Source organism: Triturus cristatus, chromosome 10 (assembly GCF_964204655.1).
Source record: "Triturus cristatus chromosome 10, aTriCri1.1, whole genome shotgun sequence".
Lineage (NCBI taxonomy): Eukaryota > Metazoa > Chordata > Amphibia > Caudata > Salamandridae > Triturus > Triturus cristatus.
In genome coordinates this window covers 361,344,100-361,363,874 of record NC_140593.1, presented here as the reverse complement: position 1 = coordinate 361,363,874, position 19,775 = coordinate 361,344,100, and the positions used below count along the sequence as shown (strand labels likewise).

Below are 19,775 nucleotides of genomic sequence, written 5' to 3'. Positions count from 1 at the left end.
ATGAGAACCACCCACTGAAAGGCGGGACAAACGACAGAATAAGCCACTGAAGGGAAGGGAATTTTTAAAAGCATACAAAGGAAGCCAGAGGTGTGATCAATGCTGATAGATGAGATGCTGCATGTCTCTCAGAGCAGCACATGTGCCCTGTCTCAGGCTCAACCTAAAAAGGAAGCCGTACTTCATAAAGGTGCGGTCACTTCCATGCTCAGCGATGCGGCTGGAATGCTTTGTGTATTGTAGACTTGAGGAGTGGGTGGTTGGGAACTGCACAAGAGGTGCTGGGCTATGTGGGGGCAGGCTGTATAACAGAAGGGGTGGATTTTGTCTCCAGATTTCATCAAAAAAAGTGCTAGAACAATTCAGACTTGATAAACAAAAATCCCTTCTTTCCTCAAAAATTAGCGTATTGCTTAGTCAGGTTGTATCAAAATTTTGTATCTACCAATGAGTGTTTTCAACAAATTTAACATATCTATACGTGCCAGTATCGACCTGCTTACATTTAATTTGATCATCGGTGTACCATGTTTTTTAAACCAAATTTACTAGCTAAAAGGGAACAATGAAATTATTTCTTCATTTGCTGCTTGTTTCATGCTAATATGTAAATAGAGTAAATGCACACAGCAAATATTTGAGAAAGAGAAGAGACTCCAGTCATGAAAAAAAAAAATACTGGCAGATATTCAAGCCTCCATCTGGGCATACTTTTCAATTTATTTCGTATTGGTAAACATTTCCATAAGTAATGCAGGCAAGATGGCGGCCGCAGCAGTGGCTGGTTAAGCTGGTGCTCCTCATCTCCCTACCTCTGCGGGTTTTCCGTCGTGCTGGAGTTAATGGCGATTTAAGGCAGTTAAAGCGGCTTACGAATATCGAGTACGGCTGAAAGATATCTCCGGTGCGGCCCTTTCTGCTCCCTTTTGTACTCCCTTGATACTTGATACCGTTCATGAGGCTATCCTGCTATCCCGCTATTCTGCTAACCTGCTTCTTTGTGGTCTTTGTCGGCGTTGCTCTCACCTGGTTTGAATCGGAGGATTGGCGGCATTGACAGCTTTTCTCTGGGCTTCCTGACGCGTACGGCATTCTCTTTTTTTTTGGAGTTGTCTGTGTTGGGCAAATGGCGGGGAAGAACCTGCATCAGCGGTCAGGACGGAACAGAGGCAACGCCCAAGGGACAGGCACTCCCCCGAGAACACGGCAGATGGCGGCCGGTGGGAGGCCGGTGGAGAGAGCAGAGAGGGTGGGAGACGGACTCACCGATCTCTCAGACAAGCAGCAGGAGGTAAATGGTGCTGTCAATTTGCTTAATGTGGCTACGGTGGTGGTCGAGGCACCGGGTGAGAGTACAGCATCACAGCATATCCCCACAATGTTTAAATTAAAAAATGTGCCTCGTAAGGAGCAAGGTTTGATTAAGGATCCTACCCCAGTAGTGGTTGGAACACAGAAGAGTACAGATATTCAGGAATCTCAGAAAATTATTAAAGCGATACCGGCAACTCTGACTTTAGATAATTCAGGGAGTAGGATTCTGGGAGATGGAGTCCTGGAGAGTGCTGACCAATTATCATCTCATTCGAAGGAGGGGGATGTGGATGCGGTGAAGCAGTCCACCCGGCATGTCGACAAGGGGTTGTTGAAAGAGCCGTCTGACTTGCCCGATAAGAATTCAATTACGGAAGACTTTTTTTCATTATCAGATAGGTCCTCGAATGAGAGTGCAGTACAGGACTGGCTCGACGGGACAAGTTTGATGGCTGAGGAAGAGGTCCTTGAGGATTCTGATGAGCTCTTGGTGCGACCTGATGGGGAGCTTAGATCTGAGACCACGAGAGGCTCAGAGGCTTCGTCTACCTGGGATGAACGGAGCTCGCCTAACTTTGCTGGGACTGCTATATTGGGTGAAGTCCCCTTTCAGGAAGGGGCTCAAGCAGAAGGAAAACCAGCATCTGGAGAGATCACATTAGCAACAATATATGATCTTATAATGACGCACAGGGCAGAGACTCAGGCTGGTCTAACTCGTACTCAGAATGCCTGTAAGCGCTTACAGAATGCTGTGAGAAGAGTTGCCAGATCTTGTTCAGATATGGGCATAAGGATGAACGAGGCAGAGACTAGGATCTCCACGGTGGAGGACGAGCTAGGGGCCCAAAAGAAAATGGTTGAATCCTTCAAAGCAGATAGGGATGATGTTCAATGGAAAGTTATTGACCTTGAAAATAGACTTAGACGCAATAATCTGAGAATACTGGGTGTGCCGGAGAAGAAAGAGGGATCGGATCCGTTGGAATTTGTGATTGAACTGCTAACAGAAGCCTTTCCGGATCTTGGACATTGGGAGTGGCGGAAGGAAGTTCAAAGGGCTCATAGATTTCCTTTTGTGCAGAAGAAAGCACAAACTACAGACTACCCTAGGGCTATTTTGATTTCCTTGAATAACTTTCGCGCAAGAGAAGAACTGTACGATCTGGCACGACCAAATAAACGGAGAAAGGCTAAAGGGTGTGAATTTTTTGTTCGGCCGGATTTTTGCCAGCCTACAGTTGAGCAACGCTGAAGGCTCAGACAGCTTATCCCGATGTTTCAGTCCAAAGGGTGTCAGGTGTTCCTCCAAAACCCGGCTAAACTGAAGGTGGTCAGGGGTGGCCACAGTCAGTTTTTCACATCTGAAGTCAAGGCTAAAGAATATTTTCAGTCTATTTAAGTACCTTCCCCTCTGATATTGGGCTTCACTTTGCTTCACTTTGTTTTGAGCCAATAAATGGTTTTTCTTTTGCATCAGCATGCCGATACATGGACATTAATTGACTTTAGTGTGCCTTTACTGTGATTTCTGTTTTTTTTTTTTTTTGTTTTTGGGGGGGTCAACATATCTCAAGTTCTGGTTCTTTTCGTTTATGTTGATATGCTATTGCAGCTGTAACCCGCAGAGGAGGAAGCTGGGCATCAAGCTTACCATCATTAGGGAACAGGTTTTCCCAATGCCTCATGAGGAGGGTAAGGGGTGGAAGGGGAGGGCGGTAGGAAGGGTAAGGGGTGGGTTCAGGGTAGTTGGGAGGGTTAGGGTCAGGGGGGTTTTGGTGGTGGAAAGGGGTGTAAAGGATTCTGCGAGGAGGAAAGATTCTATGTTTGATGTTAATTTGGTCTATTGCAAAAAAGGAGGCATACAGAATAGGCTGGATTTAGGTGCTGGACTACAGCAATGGTATTGCGATATAATGGGTTTTTTGATAGGAATTACTTGGTTTATGAAATTTTATTATATACAAATGTTTTTGGAGATAAAATTTGGAAATGTTAAGGATTCTAGATGAGGAAATTAATATGTTGTACTTTAAATATCTGTGGGCTGAACAATTTTAGGAAAAGACGGGTGTTAGCCAGGATTATATGTTCTTGTTCCTGGGACCTGTTATTCCTACAGGAAACTCATATAGCTTGGTCCAATAGGGCATGGCTGGGCTCGCTTGGACTCGATGTAATAGCTTGCACATCCCAATCTGTTAATATAAAGGGAGTGGCAATACTGGCTAAGAAAGGATTGATGGAGGTAAGGAAGCAAAAGGTAGATAGGCTGGGACGATGGGTTATGATTGAGGTAGTTATATCTCAGCAAGTTATCACACTTTGTTCAATATATGGGCCAAATTTGGATGCTTCTGATATTTTTCAGGAGATTAATTCAGAACTCTCACTGTACTCACAGCCTATGATAGTATGTGGCGACTTAAATATCCACCTCCCGTCAGGTTTCAATTTGAGATCAGCCGAACCTTATATGGGAAGGAAGCCGAGAGGGTTTAGGGGGTTGCAAGCGTTTGTCTATGACCATGGGCTTTATGATGCCTGGGTTGAGCTCAATCCAGGCCAAGACGGTTACACATTTTTTTCTGCTCCACACCGAAAGATGGCGCGATTGGATTATTTTCTGGTTTCTGACAATATTTTATTAAAGTCATCTATAAAGATTTTACCTAAAGTAATATCGGATCATAACCCGGTGATATTGGAATTTGAGTGTACTGGCTTAATGTCTACGACAAGGAAATGGACGTTCGACAGAAGGCTTCTTCTTAATGAAGATTATTGTAGCTGGATGAAGAAATGGATTCTTGAATTTCTTCAGGCGAATATAGGTTCAGCAAGGGCTGACGTTGTTTGGGACACATTGAAGGCGGGGGTGAGAGGGGAGACACTTAGGTTTGCCGCAAGGAAACGTAAAAATGACCGTTTGAAGTTTTTAAAGGACTTGGTGGCTCTATCTCAGGTGGAGCAGAGATTGGCTCAAGAAATAAACGTTGGGGGTAGGATCAAGGAGGTACAGGCGGAAGTTGCGGCTACTCGGGCGAAAATATATCAAGAATTTGCAGATGTGGCGGCAGCCAAATACCAGGTACATAGGAATCAGTGTTATGAATACGGAGAGAGGGTCGGGAGAGTTCTTGCTAATAGACTACGCCAAAAAGAGGCATATTCCAGGATAGTTAAAATTAAAGATATGGATGGAAAACTTGTAGAGACTCCATCTCTGGTTCTGGATGCCTTTAAAAAATATTATGAAACATTATACATGGCCGAACCAGTCTTGAGCCCTGAGAGCTATCTTCATAAAATGCCCTGTGCGGGTTTAGAGGATATGGATAAGGAATTTTTGTCAGACTCCCTTTCTTGGGAGGAGATTAAAACTGCAATGCTTTCATTAGCTCCGGGGAAGGCGATGGGACCAGATATGATTCCTCTGGAGTTCTATGTTAAGTTTTGAGAGCCTTTAGAGGAGATAATGATGTTAGTATTTCAACGGGCGTTTGAAGGGGTACCCCCAGCATCCTGGTCTCAAACAGTAATTGCGGTTTTTCAAAAAAAGGGAAAGGATCCTCTTGATCTATCCTCGTATCGACCAATATCTTTAATTAATGCGGATAACAAAATCTATTCAAAATGTCTAGCCAAAAGATTGGGGGTAGTCATCCCTTCATTAGTCTCATTACGTCAGCATGGATTTATTGCAGGGAGGGGGACCACGGACCATGTTAGACGCGTTATCTCTATATTTGACTGGGCCCAGGCGATGAGTCTACCTGTCGGCGTGGCCCTTTTGGACGCTGAAAAAGCGTTTGATAGGGTCTCTTGGGAGTTTCTCTGGGCAGTGATGAGGTGGAAATCATTTCCGGATGGTTATATACGGGCGATACGCTCAATGTATTTTGCTCCAGGGGCAACAATACGGCTGACCGGAGAGGAGTCACAGAGGTTTTCGATAAACAGGGGCACCCGACAGGGCTGTCCCTGTTCTCCACTTTTATTTGCTTTATTTATTGACCCTCTCATTTCCAGTCTGGAGGCGGACCCGGAAATTAGACCAGTAATGGCGCACTCGTACTCTGTTAAAGTCTTGGCATACGCCGATGATCTGGCTGTTTTGTCCAGTGATATGAATAAGGCACTGCAAAGAATTGAGGTTATTACAAAAATGTTTGGGGCAGTGTCTGGCTACAAATTAAATCTGGGGAAAACCCAAGTGCTACATACAGAAGTTGGACTAATATCTGGGATGGAGGTAGTTACGGAGGCCATCTATTTAGGCATAACTATTTCACCTCAAATCCAAACTATCCCAGAAAGAAATGTGGAGCCGATGATTGCCTCCGTTAGTAAAACCTTGGAACGGTTAGATCGGCTCCACCTATCACTGTATGGAAGAGGTAATGTCTTGAAAATGTCTATTTTCCCAAAATTTCTGTACCTCTTCCGGGCTATTCCAATTCTTTTTTCCAGATTGCTGTTCACTAAAATAGAACGAATGTGCACACGTTTTTTATGGGGATACCACCGATCAAGAAGAGCAATTAAATTCCTCTATCTCCCAACGGAACGGGGAGGTTTAGCTCTCCCAAATTTTTATTTATATTATTGTGCAACATTTCTTCAATTTATGGGCGTTTTGGTTTGTGGCCCGATAGCGATTCTGGATGCTGCTTTTTCACCTTCAATATATGAATGGTGTCTTGGGGATTCAGCACAAGGCTTATTGTTGAAAATTTTGGAGCCAAGCTATTACAAAAAAACTAGGTTTAAAATTATTCAGGCAGCTTACTCAGTCTGGAAGGGGCTGCGTAAGCAGCTGCATATTCCGAGTATCTTATGGGATACACCATTCGATTCTATCAGTATCTTACCTGGGATATTTCATGACGCGGTCATGTGGAGGTGGGCCCATTCTGGTATTAAAAAAATTGGGGATCTGTTGGTGCAGGGAGAGATGATCTCGTTCGTAGCTTTGCAGGGCAGGTTTAGTGTTAGTAATGCTGATTTTTTTAAATATCTGCAGTTGAGAAGCTTTCTTCAGGGTGCAGTCACGGGGGGTAGATGTCAGATTCGACAGATTCGTATTTTGGATTTAATACAACAGAACTCTAAAATACGTCAGATTTATATGGAGATTATGGGTTTGCAACGGGATGAAATGGCTAGGCAGGAAGCAATATGGAAGGAGAAACTATCAGTTAGTAATTTAGACTTAAAGTTGGTAACCCAAATTGCTGGTTCCATTTTGCTGTCTGGTGGTCTTAAGTGCCAGTCATATATGGCTCTGTTTAATTTGTATTATACCCCGGCAAAGATAGCAAAATGGAAGGGAGGGAGGGGTGATAAATGCGCAAGATGTGATCTCTATGCAGCAGACTCAATTCATATGTTTTTTTCCTGCCCTGCCCTTCAGCCTCTGTTACTAGAGATAGAGGGGTTTATGAGGCAATATCTGGGGATTCAGATAACTATTACAGCAAGTCTGGTATTGTTTGGAATGGAACCTGAATCTCTCTCAGATCCGATTGGATTACTGGTGTCCTACAGAGGCTTTAAGTTTATGTCTATGTCGGTTTTGAGGTTATGCATAACGTCACAGTGGCTTGATCCGGACCCCCCCTCCTTCTGTGGTTGGAGGGCCAAGATAATCTCAATATATAACACCGAATCAGCCCTGTATAAATTAAAAGGTCTCTCAAAGAAAAAGCTAGGGGCTCAGATATGCGAGCCAATGAGAAAATGGATACAAGAATGATGGTTATTATATGTTTATATGCTTTTATGTATGCATTACCTTGCTTCTTTTGTGTTGTGTACAGGAGAATATCTGTATATTTTTGTTTTATTATGTAATGCTTCCTCGCTGAATCAATAAAATTAAAAAATAAAAAAAAAGTAATGCAGGCACAGATTTACAGGCATATTTAGGGAATGCCATGTGAATGTGTGGGAAGGCTCTGATTCCCTTTGTGCAGAGTTCTCAATAGTGGAGAACTCTGCACAGGGTAAATGAAGCCTTTTCTGCAAATACACTTATTTTTGTTTATACACGCTGAAAAAATGATTTCTATGGAGAAAGCCTTTCCCCTGTATCCCCACCAATGAGGGTGATCTCTTCCCCTTCCCATCCAGGGAAGGCAGCGACTCAAGCCCTTGAGTAAATCTTCAACCTTTGCCAGGGTGAGAAGAAGTCAGAGAGGAGTTTGGGGGTGCTCTCAAACGTTCATGTTTGTGCACGTTCTCATACTTTCAAAGGAACCGCCCACTTCCCATCCTTTGAATTGGATTTTTGTGTTCAGATTCCCCCACACTCATGCCGGAGATGCCTGTGCTCCTAAATGGAAAACCTCTGCAAGAATTCCCTTTGTGAATTTTTTTCAGGCTGAAAATAGTACATTTAGCAGTAAACATACATGTATCTTGTAGATCGGGCCCAATATATTTTTCATCATTATACAGTGTGTTTGGAAAAAAGTGTAATATGCCAATTTTTACATTTTCTTTACATTGTCTTTTGTTCAGAAATTTGATACACTTGTGGGTGAGAGAGGTGCCCAGCTGAGCGGAGGCCAGAAGCAGAGAATAGCCATTGCCCGAGCATTGGTCCGAAACCCTAAAATTTTGTTGCTTGATGAAGCCACCTCTGCCCTTGACACCGAAAGTGAATCAGTAGTTCAGGCCGCACTTGAAAAGGTAAGGCATGTTTCACCTATGTAGGTTCGTTTGGAATCAGACAGGAATTGCCTTAAATACACTGGCTCTTTCAATTTTGAAATGGTGCATTTCCAGCTTGCCGTCCATTGCCATTCATAACTGTGGGCTTTATCAATTCTCTGCTCTGTGTCCAGTGCACCATTGTTCTCTCTCTTACTAAATATTGACTATAAATTGGATTCAAGATTTGCTAATGGCACATTTTCTGCATAAGCCCCATCTGGCATATAGGAAGGTTTAAAGTCCAGATTTACACGATTTCTGGTTGACACAAATGTGATCAACAAAATTGAGTACTGGATCTATTTAACATTGTACTCACTACCTTACGGTCTCTTGGTGAACAACACTGTGGCCATTTAAAACTGAAGGAATAATGTTAAAAGAGAAAATGAGCACTTAGGGAAAATGTTTATGAAAACAAAGATCACACATGAGTAGTATCCATATGAAGTGGGCCACAATGATCTTAAAAGCGAAAAGGAATAGTTTGGCAAGAAACTGACATGCACTAGAATTAGTCTGTGAGATATTTGGCGTATATAAGTGGCTAATGATAAACTGACTTGGTCTTTAATCTTAAGGTTCTCGCATTATTTTGGAAACTCAGCAAGAGCTGCAATTATGCATTAGTTTGACCCTGTTGAGATGCACTAATCATCTGCTTGTTGCCACGAATCCACCCAAGCCACATATTTATGAGGTCTGTGTTAGTCAAGACGTTTTCGTTTATAGTAAAATTACATATATAATTTACTTACCTATAGGGGCTTTAGGCTAGCTCTCTACATTCATTTGGCTGTTGTTTAGTCACTGACATTTCTACAGCATACAGCATGGGGCAAAGTTTCAATCCACTTCAGTCATTGGCTAACATCACTATGATTGATGACATTCGGCTCTTTCACAGGGAGCACATCCTCACACAAAGTAGCTCCTCCAGTGCCAAGGACTACTGTGTGTTTTGGAGAACAAAAAACGATTTTTGCTTTTAGCCAATTTTTTTTTTTTTTTTGAGTGTCCAGCAACTCCTCCAAAAATTACTTTTTACAAAAAACATTAGAAAGCAAGTGTTGACAAATTCACTAACCGGGTATCAACTGCCAGACCTATTGACGTTGCAAATGCTTGCTTATATTTTGATTTCTTTATGGGGAGGGGAGCGTCCCAGCGAGAAAGGTATATGTATGCGTTTTACGTTTCACCTAATGGTGGTTGTGCCATTCATTTAGACTGCTGTAGTCCACACAGTACCACAGATCTATAGCTATTGCCTTGGGCTCCAGCCAGGGCCGGACTGGCCGTAGCAGGCACCGGGCAATGCCCCGGTGCGCCGCATGGGTGGGGCCGGTTTTGGGCCCCTGGGGGCCGTTTTTGTTACAGGGCCGTTTTTGCAAAATCGGCCCCGTAACAAAATCGTCTGAGAAACGGCCCTGGCAAAGAGCTCGGTGGCACCCCCCAACACCCCCCCCCCCCCCCACCGGGAGGTGCCGGCCGAGCACTTTGCCAGGGCCGGTTGTGGTTCCCAGTCCGGCCCTGGCTCCAGCACCACTGGACTGGCCTAAGCAAACGCTTAATCATCACCAAGTCCAATATCTTGGCTATCTCTGTCTTGAAGAACTCTTGGTCTTGATCAGACATACAATAAGTCTTTGAATCTGCTCACCTCCAATGTCTGTTTTTTAAGCAAAGCTTTTAAACATAGGAGTAGCACAGTGCCATCCTCGCCGAGCTAGAAAGGGAAAAAGCCTTTTGCCATTTATACAGTAAAGTCTTTAAGCATAGGATTAACCATATTTATATATATATATATGAAACACCACACTTTCCAATCCAAAAGTATTCACGGACACCAAGGAGATTTGCAGTTTAGAGTTGGTTTATTGAAATGCAAACACAACGCGTTTCAGCTTTCGCCTTGTTCACGCTTAACGCAAAGTTTTTTTTTTGTTTTTTTGTTAAAGTTAAATACACTTCAATATCCACAAAACAAACAACAGACTCATCAAACCACAATAGTGAATGAAAGAGAAAGGAAATTGGAAAAAATGGCGGCCATCTTAGCACTGTACTTGATTCAATACAACGGCTCATAATACTGAGCAGCATATAGTTTGAAACTTGAAAATAAAGGCATAATAACGTTCCTCTGATCAATCGTCCAAGGTTACTTAAGTATTCAGTACAAAAAGCTCCAAACCTGTGCTTGCACGATTATACCAACGAATATTCGCTACACACACTCGTAATAATGGTACAAAATTGCATAGTAATACACAATTGCATATAGCGTGTGATTAATCGTAACCTGCACAAAGTATATCACAGTCATGCCCTAGTGGGCAATTATAGATCATGCAAAGCAACAAGCCCATAATAAAGCCCCAGTGGGCATCATGGAAAACTGTACGAAACTGTAACACATTAACCAAGTAATATAGTTTACATATAGCTCAACTGTTCAAGTTCATCAATGGCCACTGCAAAAAGTCGTTTTCTCGATACCAATCCCTGAAAGATACAATAAAATCTAATTTTAGTGCAAAGTATGTCAGATTCACAACAGCAACAATGTGCACAACACACAACAGATTAACTCAATTATGTAAGTGTACAGATAATTCTTCACTAGAATTTAGCCCTTTGGGGAAAATTGTTTCAAAATCAACAATATATCTTGACTACAATTGTCTAAGGTGGAGCAATTTATTACCTCCACGTGCATTATCAATGACAGCATCAATTACCACCATCTTCAACAGCCTTTCATTCTGCGCATGCTGTTCAAAGAAGTGTCGTGCAACAGGATATTGTCTATTGTTATGGCGTATTGCCCTAACATGTTCCAGCACCACTCTTTTTTTAGCGCGATGTATTGTGCTGCCAATGTATGCCTTATTGCATGGACAAGTAAGTGCATAGACGCAGTACATAGTATTGCAGGTAAGGGCTTTTTTGATAATAAACTCTTTACTCATGCTTAAAAACTGTACCGCAGTGCAATCCACACTATTTCTGCAAGCTTTGCAGTTTTTGCAACATCGAAAACCGGATCGGTCACCACTTTTGAGAGTTATCGAGTTAGTTACCATATTGGGACTTAACTCGTCTCTTAACGAGTTACTCCTCTTAAAGGTAATTTGTGGATGATTGGTCAAATGTTTGTGCAAATTACTGTCGGTCAGCAGAACATGCCAATGTTTCTCCAGAACACGGCGCAAATCATGCGCCTGTCCTGAATACATGGTGATGAACTGCAGACCCTCTGCTTCCGATACTCGTTGCACAGGATGCAGTAGCTCATTGCGTGCAACCTCATCTACTTTTCTGCATGCTTCTTTGATGGTACTCTGATGGTAACCCCTCTCTCTAAAGCGTTGCACCATGTTTTCCTTTTCTCTTACATAGCTACTCTCAGTGCTACAATTGCGTTTGGCGCGTAGTAATTCCCCATACGGGATACTACATACCAGTTTGCGAGGATGAGAGCTGGAAGCATTCAAGATGCTGTTACCGGCGGTCTTTTTCCGGAATAGATGTGTATGCATAGATTGATCTTTGATCTCCACGGTAATATCGAGAAACTCAACAGAGGTCCTGCTGATATGTTCCGTGAAGACCAAATTGTATGAGTTATCGTTCAACTTATTGACAAATGCACTGGCAGAGTCAATGTTACCATTCCAAATTAGAAAGATGTCGTCAATATATCGAAGCCACAGGACACAGTTGGAAAATTCCTCCAGCTGAGAGGCCACCTGCTCCTCCCACCAGCCCATGACTAGATTGGCATAACTGGGGGCGAAGCAGGTGCCCATCGCTGTGCCCTGTGACTGCCGATAGACGACATCATCAAATAGGAAAAAATTATTAGTCAGACAGAATTCGATCATAGCAATGATCATTTCTGAATGATGCAGAAGAGAAATGGAACGGGTCTTGAGAAAATGCTGCACAGCCCCTAAACCCAGCTGATGTTGTATGCTGGTATACAGGCTGCCAACATCAAGAGTGACCAAAGTGTATTCTGATTCCCAGTGGATCCCATCAATACTTGTTAAAAAATGGGTAGTGTCCCGTAAGTATGCTGGCAAGCATTGATGGGATCCACTGGGAATCAGAATACACTTTGGTCACTCTTGATGTTGGCAGCCTGTATACCAGCATTATACATCAGCTGGGTTTAAGGGCTGTGCAGCATTTTCTCAAGACCCGTTCCATTTCTCTTCTGCATCATTCAGAAATGATCATTGCTATGATCGAATTCTGGCTGACTAATAATTTTTTCCTATTTGATGATGTCGTCTATCGACAGTCACAGGGCACAGCGATGGGCACCTGCATCACCCCCAATTATGCCAATCTAGTCATGGGCTGGTGGGAGGAGCAGGTGGCCTCTCAGCTGGAAGAATTTTCCAACTGTGTCCTGTGGCTTCGATATATTGACGACATCTTTCTAATTTGGAATGGTGACATTGACTCTGCCAGTGCATTTGTCAATAAGTTGAACAATAACTCATACAATTTGGTCTTCACAGAACATATCAGCAGGACCTCTGTTGAGTTTCTCGATATTACCGTGGAGATCAAAGATCAATCTATGCATACACATCTATTCTGGAAAAAGACCGCCGGTAACAGCATTTTAAATGCTTCCAGCTCTCATCCTCGCAAACTGGTGTGTAGTATCCTGTATTGGGAATTACTACGTGCCAAACGCAATTGTAGCACTGAGAGTAGCTATGTAAGAGAAAAGGAAAACATGGTGCAACGCTTTAGAGAGAGGGGTTGCCATCAGAGTACCATCAAAGAAGCATTCAGAAAAGTAGATGAGGTTGCACGCAATGAGCTACTGCATCCTGTGCAACGAGTATCGGAAGCAGAGGGTCTGCGGTTCATCACCATGTATTCAGGACAGGCGCATGATTTGCGCCATGTTCTGGAGAAACATTGGCATGTTCTGCTGACCGACAGTAATTTGCACAAACATTTGACCAATCATCCACAAATTAACTTTAAGAGGAGTAACTCGTTAAGAGACGAGTTAAGTCCCAATATGGTAACTAACTCGATAACTCTCAAAAGAGGTGGCCGATCCGGTTTTCGATGTTGCAAAAACTGCAAAGCTTGCAGAAATAGTGTGGATTGCACTGCGGTACAGTTTTTAAGCATGAGTAAAGAGTTTATTATAAAAAAAGCCCTTACCTGCAATACTATGTACTGCGTCTATGCACTGACTTGTCCATGCAATAAGGCACACATTGGCAGCAAAATACATCGTGCCAAAAAAAGAGTGCTGGAATATGTTAGGGCAATACGCCATAACAATAGACAATATCCTGTTGCACGATACTTCTTTGAACAGCATGCGCAGAATGAAAGGCTGTTGAAGATGGTGGTAATTGATGCTGTCATTGATAATACACGTGGAGGTAATAAATTGCTCCACCTTAGACAATTGTAGTCCAGATATATTGTTGATTTTGAAACAATGTTCCCCAAAGGGCTAAATTCTAGTGAAGAATTATCTGTACACTTACATAATTGAGTTAATCTGTTGTGTGTTGTGCACATTGTTGCTGTTGTGAATCTGACATACTTTGCACTAAAATTAGATTTTATTGTATCTTTCAGGGATTGGTATCGAGAAAACGATTTTTTGTAGTGGCCATTGATGAACTTGAACAGTTGAGCTATGTGTAAACTATATTACTTGGTTAATGTGTTACAGTTTCGTACAGTTTTCCATGATGCCCACTGGGGCTTTATTATGGGCTTGTTGCTTTGCATGATCTATAATTGCCCACTCGGGCATGACTGTGATATACTTTGTTCAGGTTACTATTAATCACACGCTATATGCAATTGTGTATTACTATGCAATTTTGTACCATTATTACGAGTGTGTGTAGCAAATTTTCGTTGGTATAATCGTGCAAGCACAGGTTTGGAGCTTTTTGTACTGAATACTTAAGTAACCTTGGACGATTGATCAGAGGAACGTTATTATGCCTTTATTTTCAAGTTTCAAACTATATGCTACTCAGTATTATGAGCCGTTTTATTGAATCAAGTACAGTTCTAAGATGGCCGCCATTTTTTCCAATTTCCTTTCTCTTTCATTCACTATTGTGGTTTGATGAGTCTGTTGTTTGTTTTGTGGATATTGAAGTGTATTTAACTTTAACAAAAAAAAACAACAAAAAAAAAACTTTGCGTTAAGCGTGAACAAGGCGAAAGCTGAAATGCGTTGTGTTTGCAGTTCAATAAACCAACTCTAAACTGCAAATCTCCTTGGTGTCCGTGAATACTTTTGGATTGGGAAGTGTGGTGTTTCATATTTGGGGCTACCGATTACCCCGGAACGGACCGTCCTGACAGACAGCCTTCATCTTATCAGGATTGTGCTGGGATATATATATATATATATATCACTTACCTTATTTATACTTACCTGTATGGTAAAGTCATGCATAATAAAGGCAGATGCGTGGTAAATGCATGTGTTGTAAAAAATGCTTATATATATAGCAAGCCGGGTCAGAGTATATGACATGCACCCGAGATGGGTTGCAGATTCATCGTTGTTTGTTCCAAATTATTGAAATGCTACACAAACAGCATACATTATGGAAAATGTAGCCTCCTTGTTTTGGCGTGACACACACCTTGCTCAAAGGTAATGTGCTCAAACCTTTATGCATATTAAATAGTGAAACCGAAATAAAATTAGGCAACATAGAAAATGGTCTGACAGGCTTACAAAGTGGCACATAATCATGGTGGTCATCTTACCCTGATTTTGGTGAATGTAAACATAAATGAATCACTGAATAACAAAATACAACTTGGTCCCAATCTTGATGATTTGACATACCTGATAATATCAATACTTGATTCTGAATTAAGACATAATAATCATAAGCACATTTCATCATTTATGCAAATTCATATGATAACTTTACACAAGTCGTAGATATTTATCAAACAATGTTTGATATTTCTTCTGGCCCTTGGAAAATAAAGAGCACCATGGCGTCTGGTCAGATTCTATAGATCGTGCTCAGCAATACTTTAGCTGGGTAGATGAGTCATGTGTCAGCGGCGCTAATTGTCTACGCCCACTATCACATCCTCTCACCTCGAGCGGCTTAACCCATGCTTCCCTAACATATAATTATGTCTGTGCTCAAGATATATCACAGTTCAGCCCAAGTGGGCACATTCCCCTGACATGATAACAACAGTTAGCATTTCTCCGTAGTCAATATTAAGACTGGACTGATATTGTAATTGAGCCCTAGAGGGCACTGTGACTAAGAGTTTGGCAGTAACAAACGCTCAGCGATAGAACCTCTCTAATATATAGATGAATAGATAAGTAGGTACATCGCCCAGTAACCCAGCAAAACAAATGAAAAATGTGGAAACGAATCCTCCAGCAACAAGATGGTTAAGGATGTCTTGCATCAAGAATTCATGATTTTTCTACATAAGATAGTCATTTATATTTGGTACTGGGTTCATGACAGTTCAACATATCTCCTGCCACAACCTCATGGGTAGGTGGTGAGAAAAAAAGAGGTAGCTCCGCTTAGATGCTTACTCCCAGGTGCATTCTAAATAATATATGCAAAGTTTATATATATATATATATATATATATATATATATATATATATATATATATATATATATATATATATATATATATATATATATATATATATATATATATATATATTCACTTAAAAAACCATAGGTTTCACACCTGTTATAGTTAGCTGGACATTTCCCTCGTAAAAAACCAATGAAATTCCCCCGTTATAGTTAGTAAAGGGAACTATAACTCACGCGACCGCAATCCACTGCTGATGACGTCAGATATTACGGGCCCGATTCACAGAACTAACTTAAGACAAAATCCTAAACTTACTACCATTTTCATATTCACAGAAGGCACTTACTCATTTTGGTATTCACAGAAGACACTTACTCACTTCGGTATTCACAAAAGTTAGGAGTCCTAACTTTAGGACTCCTAAATGCCTTCTGTGAATTCCGAAAGTCTAAAAATTAGGATTTTTTTCAGTTTAGGAGTTCTAAAGTTAGGACTCCTAACTTTACTACTACTAAACTGAGAAAAATCCTAATTTTAAGGCATTCAGTATTCACAGAAGGCATTTAGGAGTCCTAAAGTTAGGAGTCCTAACTTTACTACTACTAAATTGAGAAAAATCCTAATTTTAAGACTTTCGGTATTCACAGAAGGCATTTAGGAGTCCTAAAGTTAGGAGTCCTAACTATACTACTACTAAACTGAGAAAAATCCTAATTTTAAGGCTTTCGGTATTCACAGAAGGCATTTAGGAGTCCTAAAGTTAGGAGTTCTAACTTTACTACTACTAAATTGAGAAAAATCCTAATTTTAAGACTTTTGGTATTCACAGAAGGCATTTAGGAGTCCCAAAGTTAGGAGTCATAACTATACTACTACTAAACTGAGATAAATCCTAACTTTAAGACTTTCGGTATTCACAGAAGGCATTTAGGAGTCTTAAAGTTAGGACTCCTAACTTCTGTGAATACCTAAATGAGTAAGTGCCTTCTGTGAATACCAAAACGAGTAAGTGCCTTCTGTGAATACCAAAATGGTAGTAAGTTTAGGATTTTGTCTTAAGTTAGTTCTGTGAATCGGGCCCTTCATCACTGTATTTATTCACTTATTTACCCATTTTTCTTTCCTTTAACCTTTAGCTATACATATTTAATAAATATTTATTTTACAGAAAGACAAATATGTCATCAGTGATGTAATATCTGATGTCATCAGCAGTGGATTGCGGTCGCGTGAGTTATAGTTCCCTTTACTAACTATAACGGGGGAATTTCATTGGTTTTTTACGAGGGAAATGTCCAGCTAACTATAACATGTGTGAAACCTATGGTTTTTTAAGTGAATTTGCAAGGTTTTTTAAATGCTAATTCCTAACTATAACATGTGTGAAACCTATGGTTTTTTTCAGTGAATTTGTACGGTTTTTTAAATGCTAAGTTATGTATTTATTATTTATTTATTTTTTTAAGGTTTTTCACCGTGCGCGTACCGTTACGCCGTTCGCGTAATTTTCCCGTTTCTACCGTGCGCGCACGGTAAGCGCACTCCGTGATTTTTCGTAAAAATATTAAAAACATTTATGGCCCTTGGGGGTCCTTTGGGGACCCCCTGACAATGGCTAGGGGGTCAGGAACTGTCCACCCAGCCCCCTTTTCATGTTCTCCACCTTTATTTTTCACCTCCCTCGAACTGCGAGAGACAGAATGGCGGCCGACACTTCCTGGTTTCGACCGATTCGAATGTTTACTAAGATCTAACAACCAATCAGAATTGCGCTCGCGCATGGCAGGGTGCGCTTACCGTACACGCACGGTGCGCGCCTATAGATATATATATGCATTTAAATGCTATTTTCTCAGAAATTACTGAACAGATTAACACCAGACCTGCAAAAGGCACATCCCTGACCTGAAGACTACCTCTCTGCCAAATTTCAAGGTTTTCTGTTCAGCCGTTCGGGCTGTAGCGCGTACTAAAGGTCCTATGGGAAAATGCATGGGGAAAACGCGATTTGGGACCCCCCCTTTTTCCCAGCCCCCGCTTGACGAATTCACCCGAGACTTTCAGGGAAGGAGCGGAGCGGAGCGTCCCACCTATTTTGAAAATTTCGCGAGGATTCGTCAATCGACGCAAAAGTTATTCCAAATAGAATGTTGCGGATTTCCTATGGAAACACGGTCCTAACTATAACTATCTACTGGCGACCGCCAGTAGATAATATATATATATATATATATATATATATATATATATATATATATATATATCAGCTCCAATTCCCCTGCATGCACAGGAATTATCGCACTCACGGGGACTTAGAAAAAAACTTGATTTTCCTTTTTCAATTGGCCAGCAACAAACACTTTTCGGTGAACTGCCTTCTTCGGTGTTGATGACACACCGGAGAGGGCCATGTTGATATTGTCAGTGAAACAAAGAAAGGACCCGCGTGCTACTACTAATAGACACGCCATCTTTGAAAAGGTTCTATATGTAAATTGTGGAGAATTGAGTCCAGATTTATCATAGATTTGCTCACTAAGTTTTCAAGAGGCCTGAACAGTGGAGAGGAATTAGCAGTGCATATAGGCTCCTGATTTTGAGATATGTAGGTATAATTCAACAGAAATTGAGGAAAAGTGTAACTGTAACTGTCACATGAATTCATTTTCCTAAACATATACTCCGATGTAGCAATCGATTGCTAAGATATCATGCATTAACAGTGAGACGAAGTAGGGACCATAGCCGATCCACGGCGAGATTTTTTTACCTAAATTTGCATGTATAAAACATAAGAAACTAATTCATGGATTTTAAGGTGATTACATCAATTTATGTTTATTCACTATTGAAATTTGTTTTATGGACGTGCATAGGTATGGTGTAATAACATGATTTCATGTTAAAAAATAAGGCAATTATAATATGTCGGTTCATATAGAACCTTTTCAAAGATGGCGTGTCTATTAGTAGTAGCACGCGGGTCCTTTCTTTGTTTCACTGACAATATAAACATGGCCCTCTCCGGTGTGTCATCAACACCGAAGAAGGCAGTTCGCCAAAACGCGTTTGTTGCTGGCCAATTGAAAAAGGAAAATAACGTTTTTTTCTACGTCCCCGTGAGTGCGATAATTCCTGTGCATGGAGGGGAATTGGAGCTGATGTAAAGTGTGGCATCCACAGCCGTAATCTCACACCCGCCCGAGAGTGATCCGTTCTTCAAAGTGGAATCGGAGCGCATATATATATATATATCACTTCTTTCCAGCAAGGCTCCAAGTTGATGGGAAACCAAAAGGATGGACACAGACCCAGAGTAGGTGCTTGCGATATTATTTATTATCCATATGTCGTCGATACGCGTTTCGGCTCGGGCGAGCCTTGTTCACTCGACATGGAAGCATATTTTGCGTAAATTTAAAGTGACCGTGCATGAAAACGTGATACCCCACGTGGTGTCAAAACAAAGTGGACATAAACAAAATACTAGCGTGTAATAACATGTATCTAAACAATATTTAAAATACAGTTGGGGATGGACGATACTAATACTGTAAACATCCTGGTTTAGTGTACTGAAATTAAATTAAAAAAAATTTTTTATATTTTTTTACATATTCCGCTAGAAGTGTTACATCATGAAAATGAATCACAAATTTGACCAAGGGTAAAAGGGGTTAAGCATGTGCAAATAACAGTGCTTGATGTGAATTAACACATGTGCATTAAAATTCTACTTATTCTTCTACATACACGGAGAACAGTAGATAAACCGTATTGAAAACTAGCGAGCAGCCATGAGAAAAAACTGATGGAATACCAGAGAATTTGATATTATACACATAGGTGGTTGCTATGCATCTCTGCTAACAAATCAATGTAAAATACAGTTTGAAAGACGCAAAGTGGCATAGTGTCCCAAAATGTAAAAACAACACGTATCAAATGTAAGGTATCAGATAAAAAATATCAGATAAAAAATATCATATCAAATATCAAATCTCAAATACCAAATATCACAACTCCTAGGAGGGGGTACAGGTTATAAAAGACCTAAAAAATTTTAGACATATAAAATTAGGACTGGAAGCCAAAAGTTAGGATCAGGAAATTCCCAAAACTAT

The 19,775-nt window shown here is 41.0% G+C and overlaps 1 protein-coding gene across 4 annotated transcripts in view; it reads left to right on the top strand.

Moving 5' to 3' along the window:
• Window positions 1-19,775, top strand: part of LOC146789441 (ATP-binding cassette sub-family B member 5-like) — a 1,226,636-nt gene that overhangs the window by 889,641 nt on the left and 317,220 nt on the right. For all 4 annotated transcript variants that reach the window (XM_085631579.1, XM_085631577.1, XM_085631580.1 and 1 more), the window contains one exon: window positions 7,840-8,010. In XM_085631579.1, coding sequence (XP_085487705.1) covers window positions 7,840-8,010 — 171 coding nt within the window. The remainder of the gene's footprint in view (window positions 1-7,839; window positions 8,011-19,775) is intronic.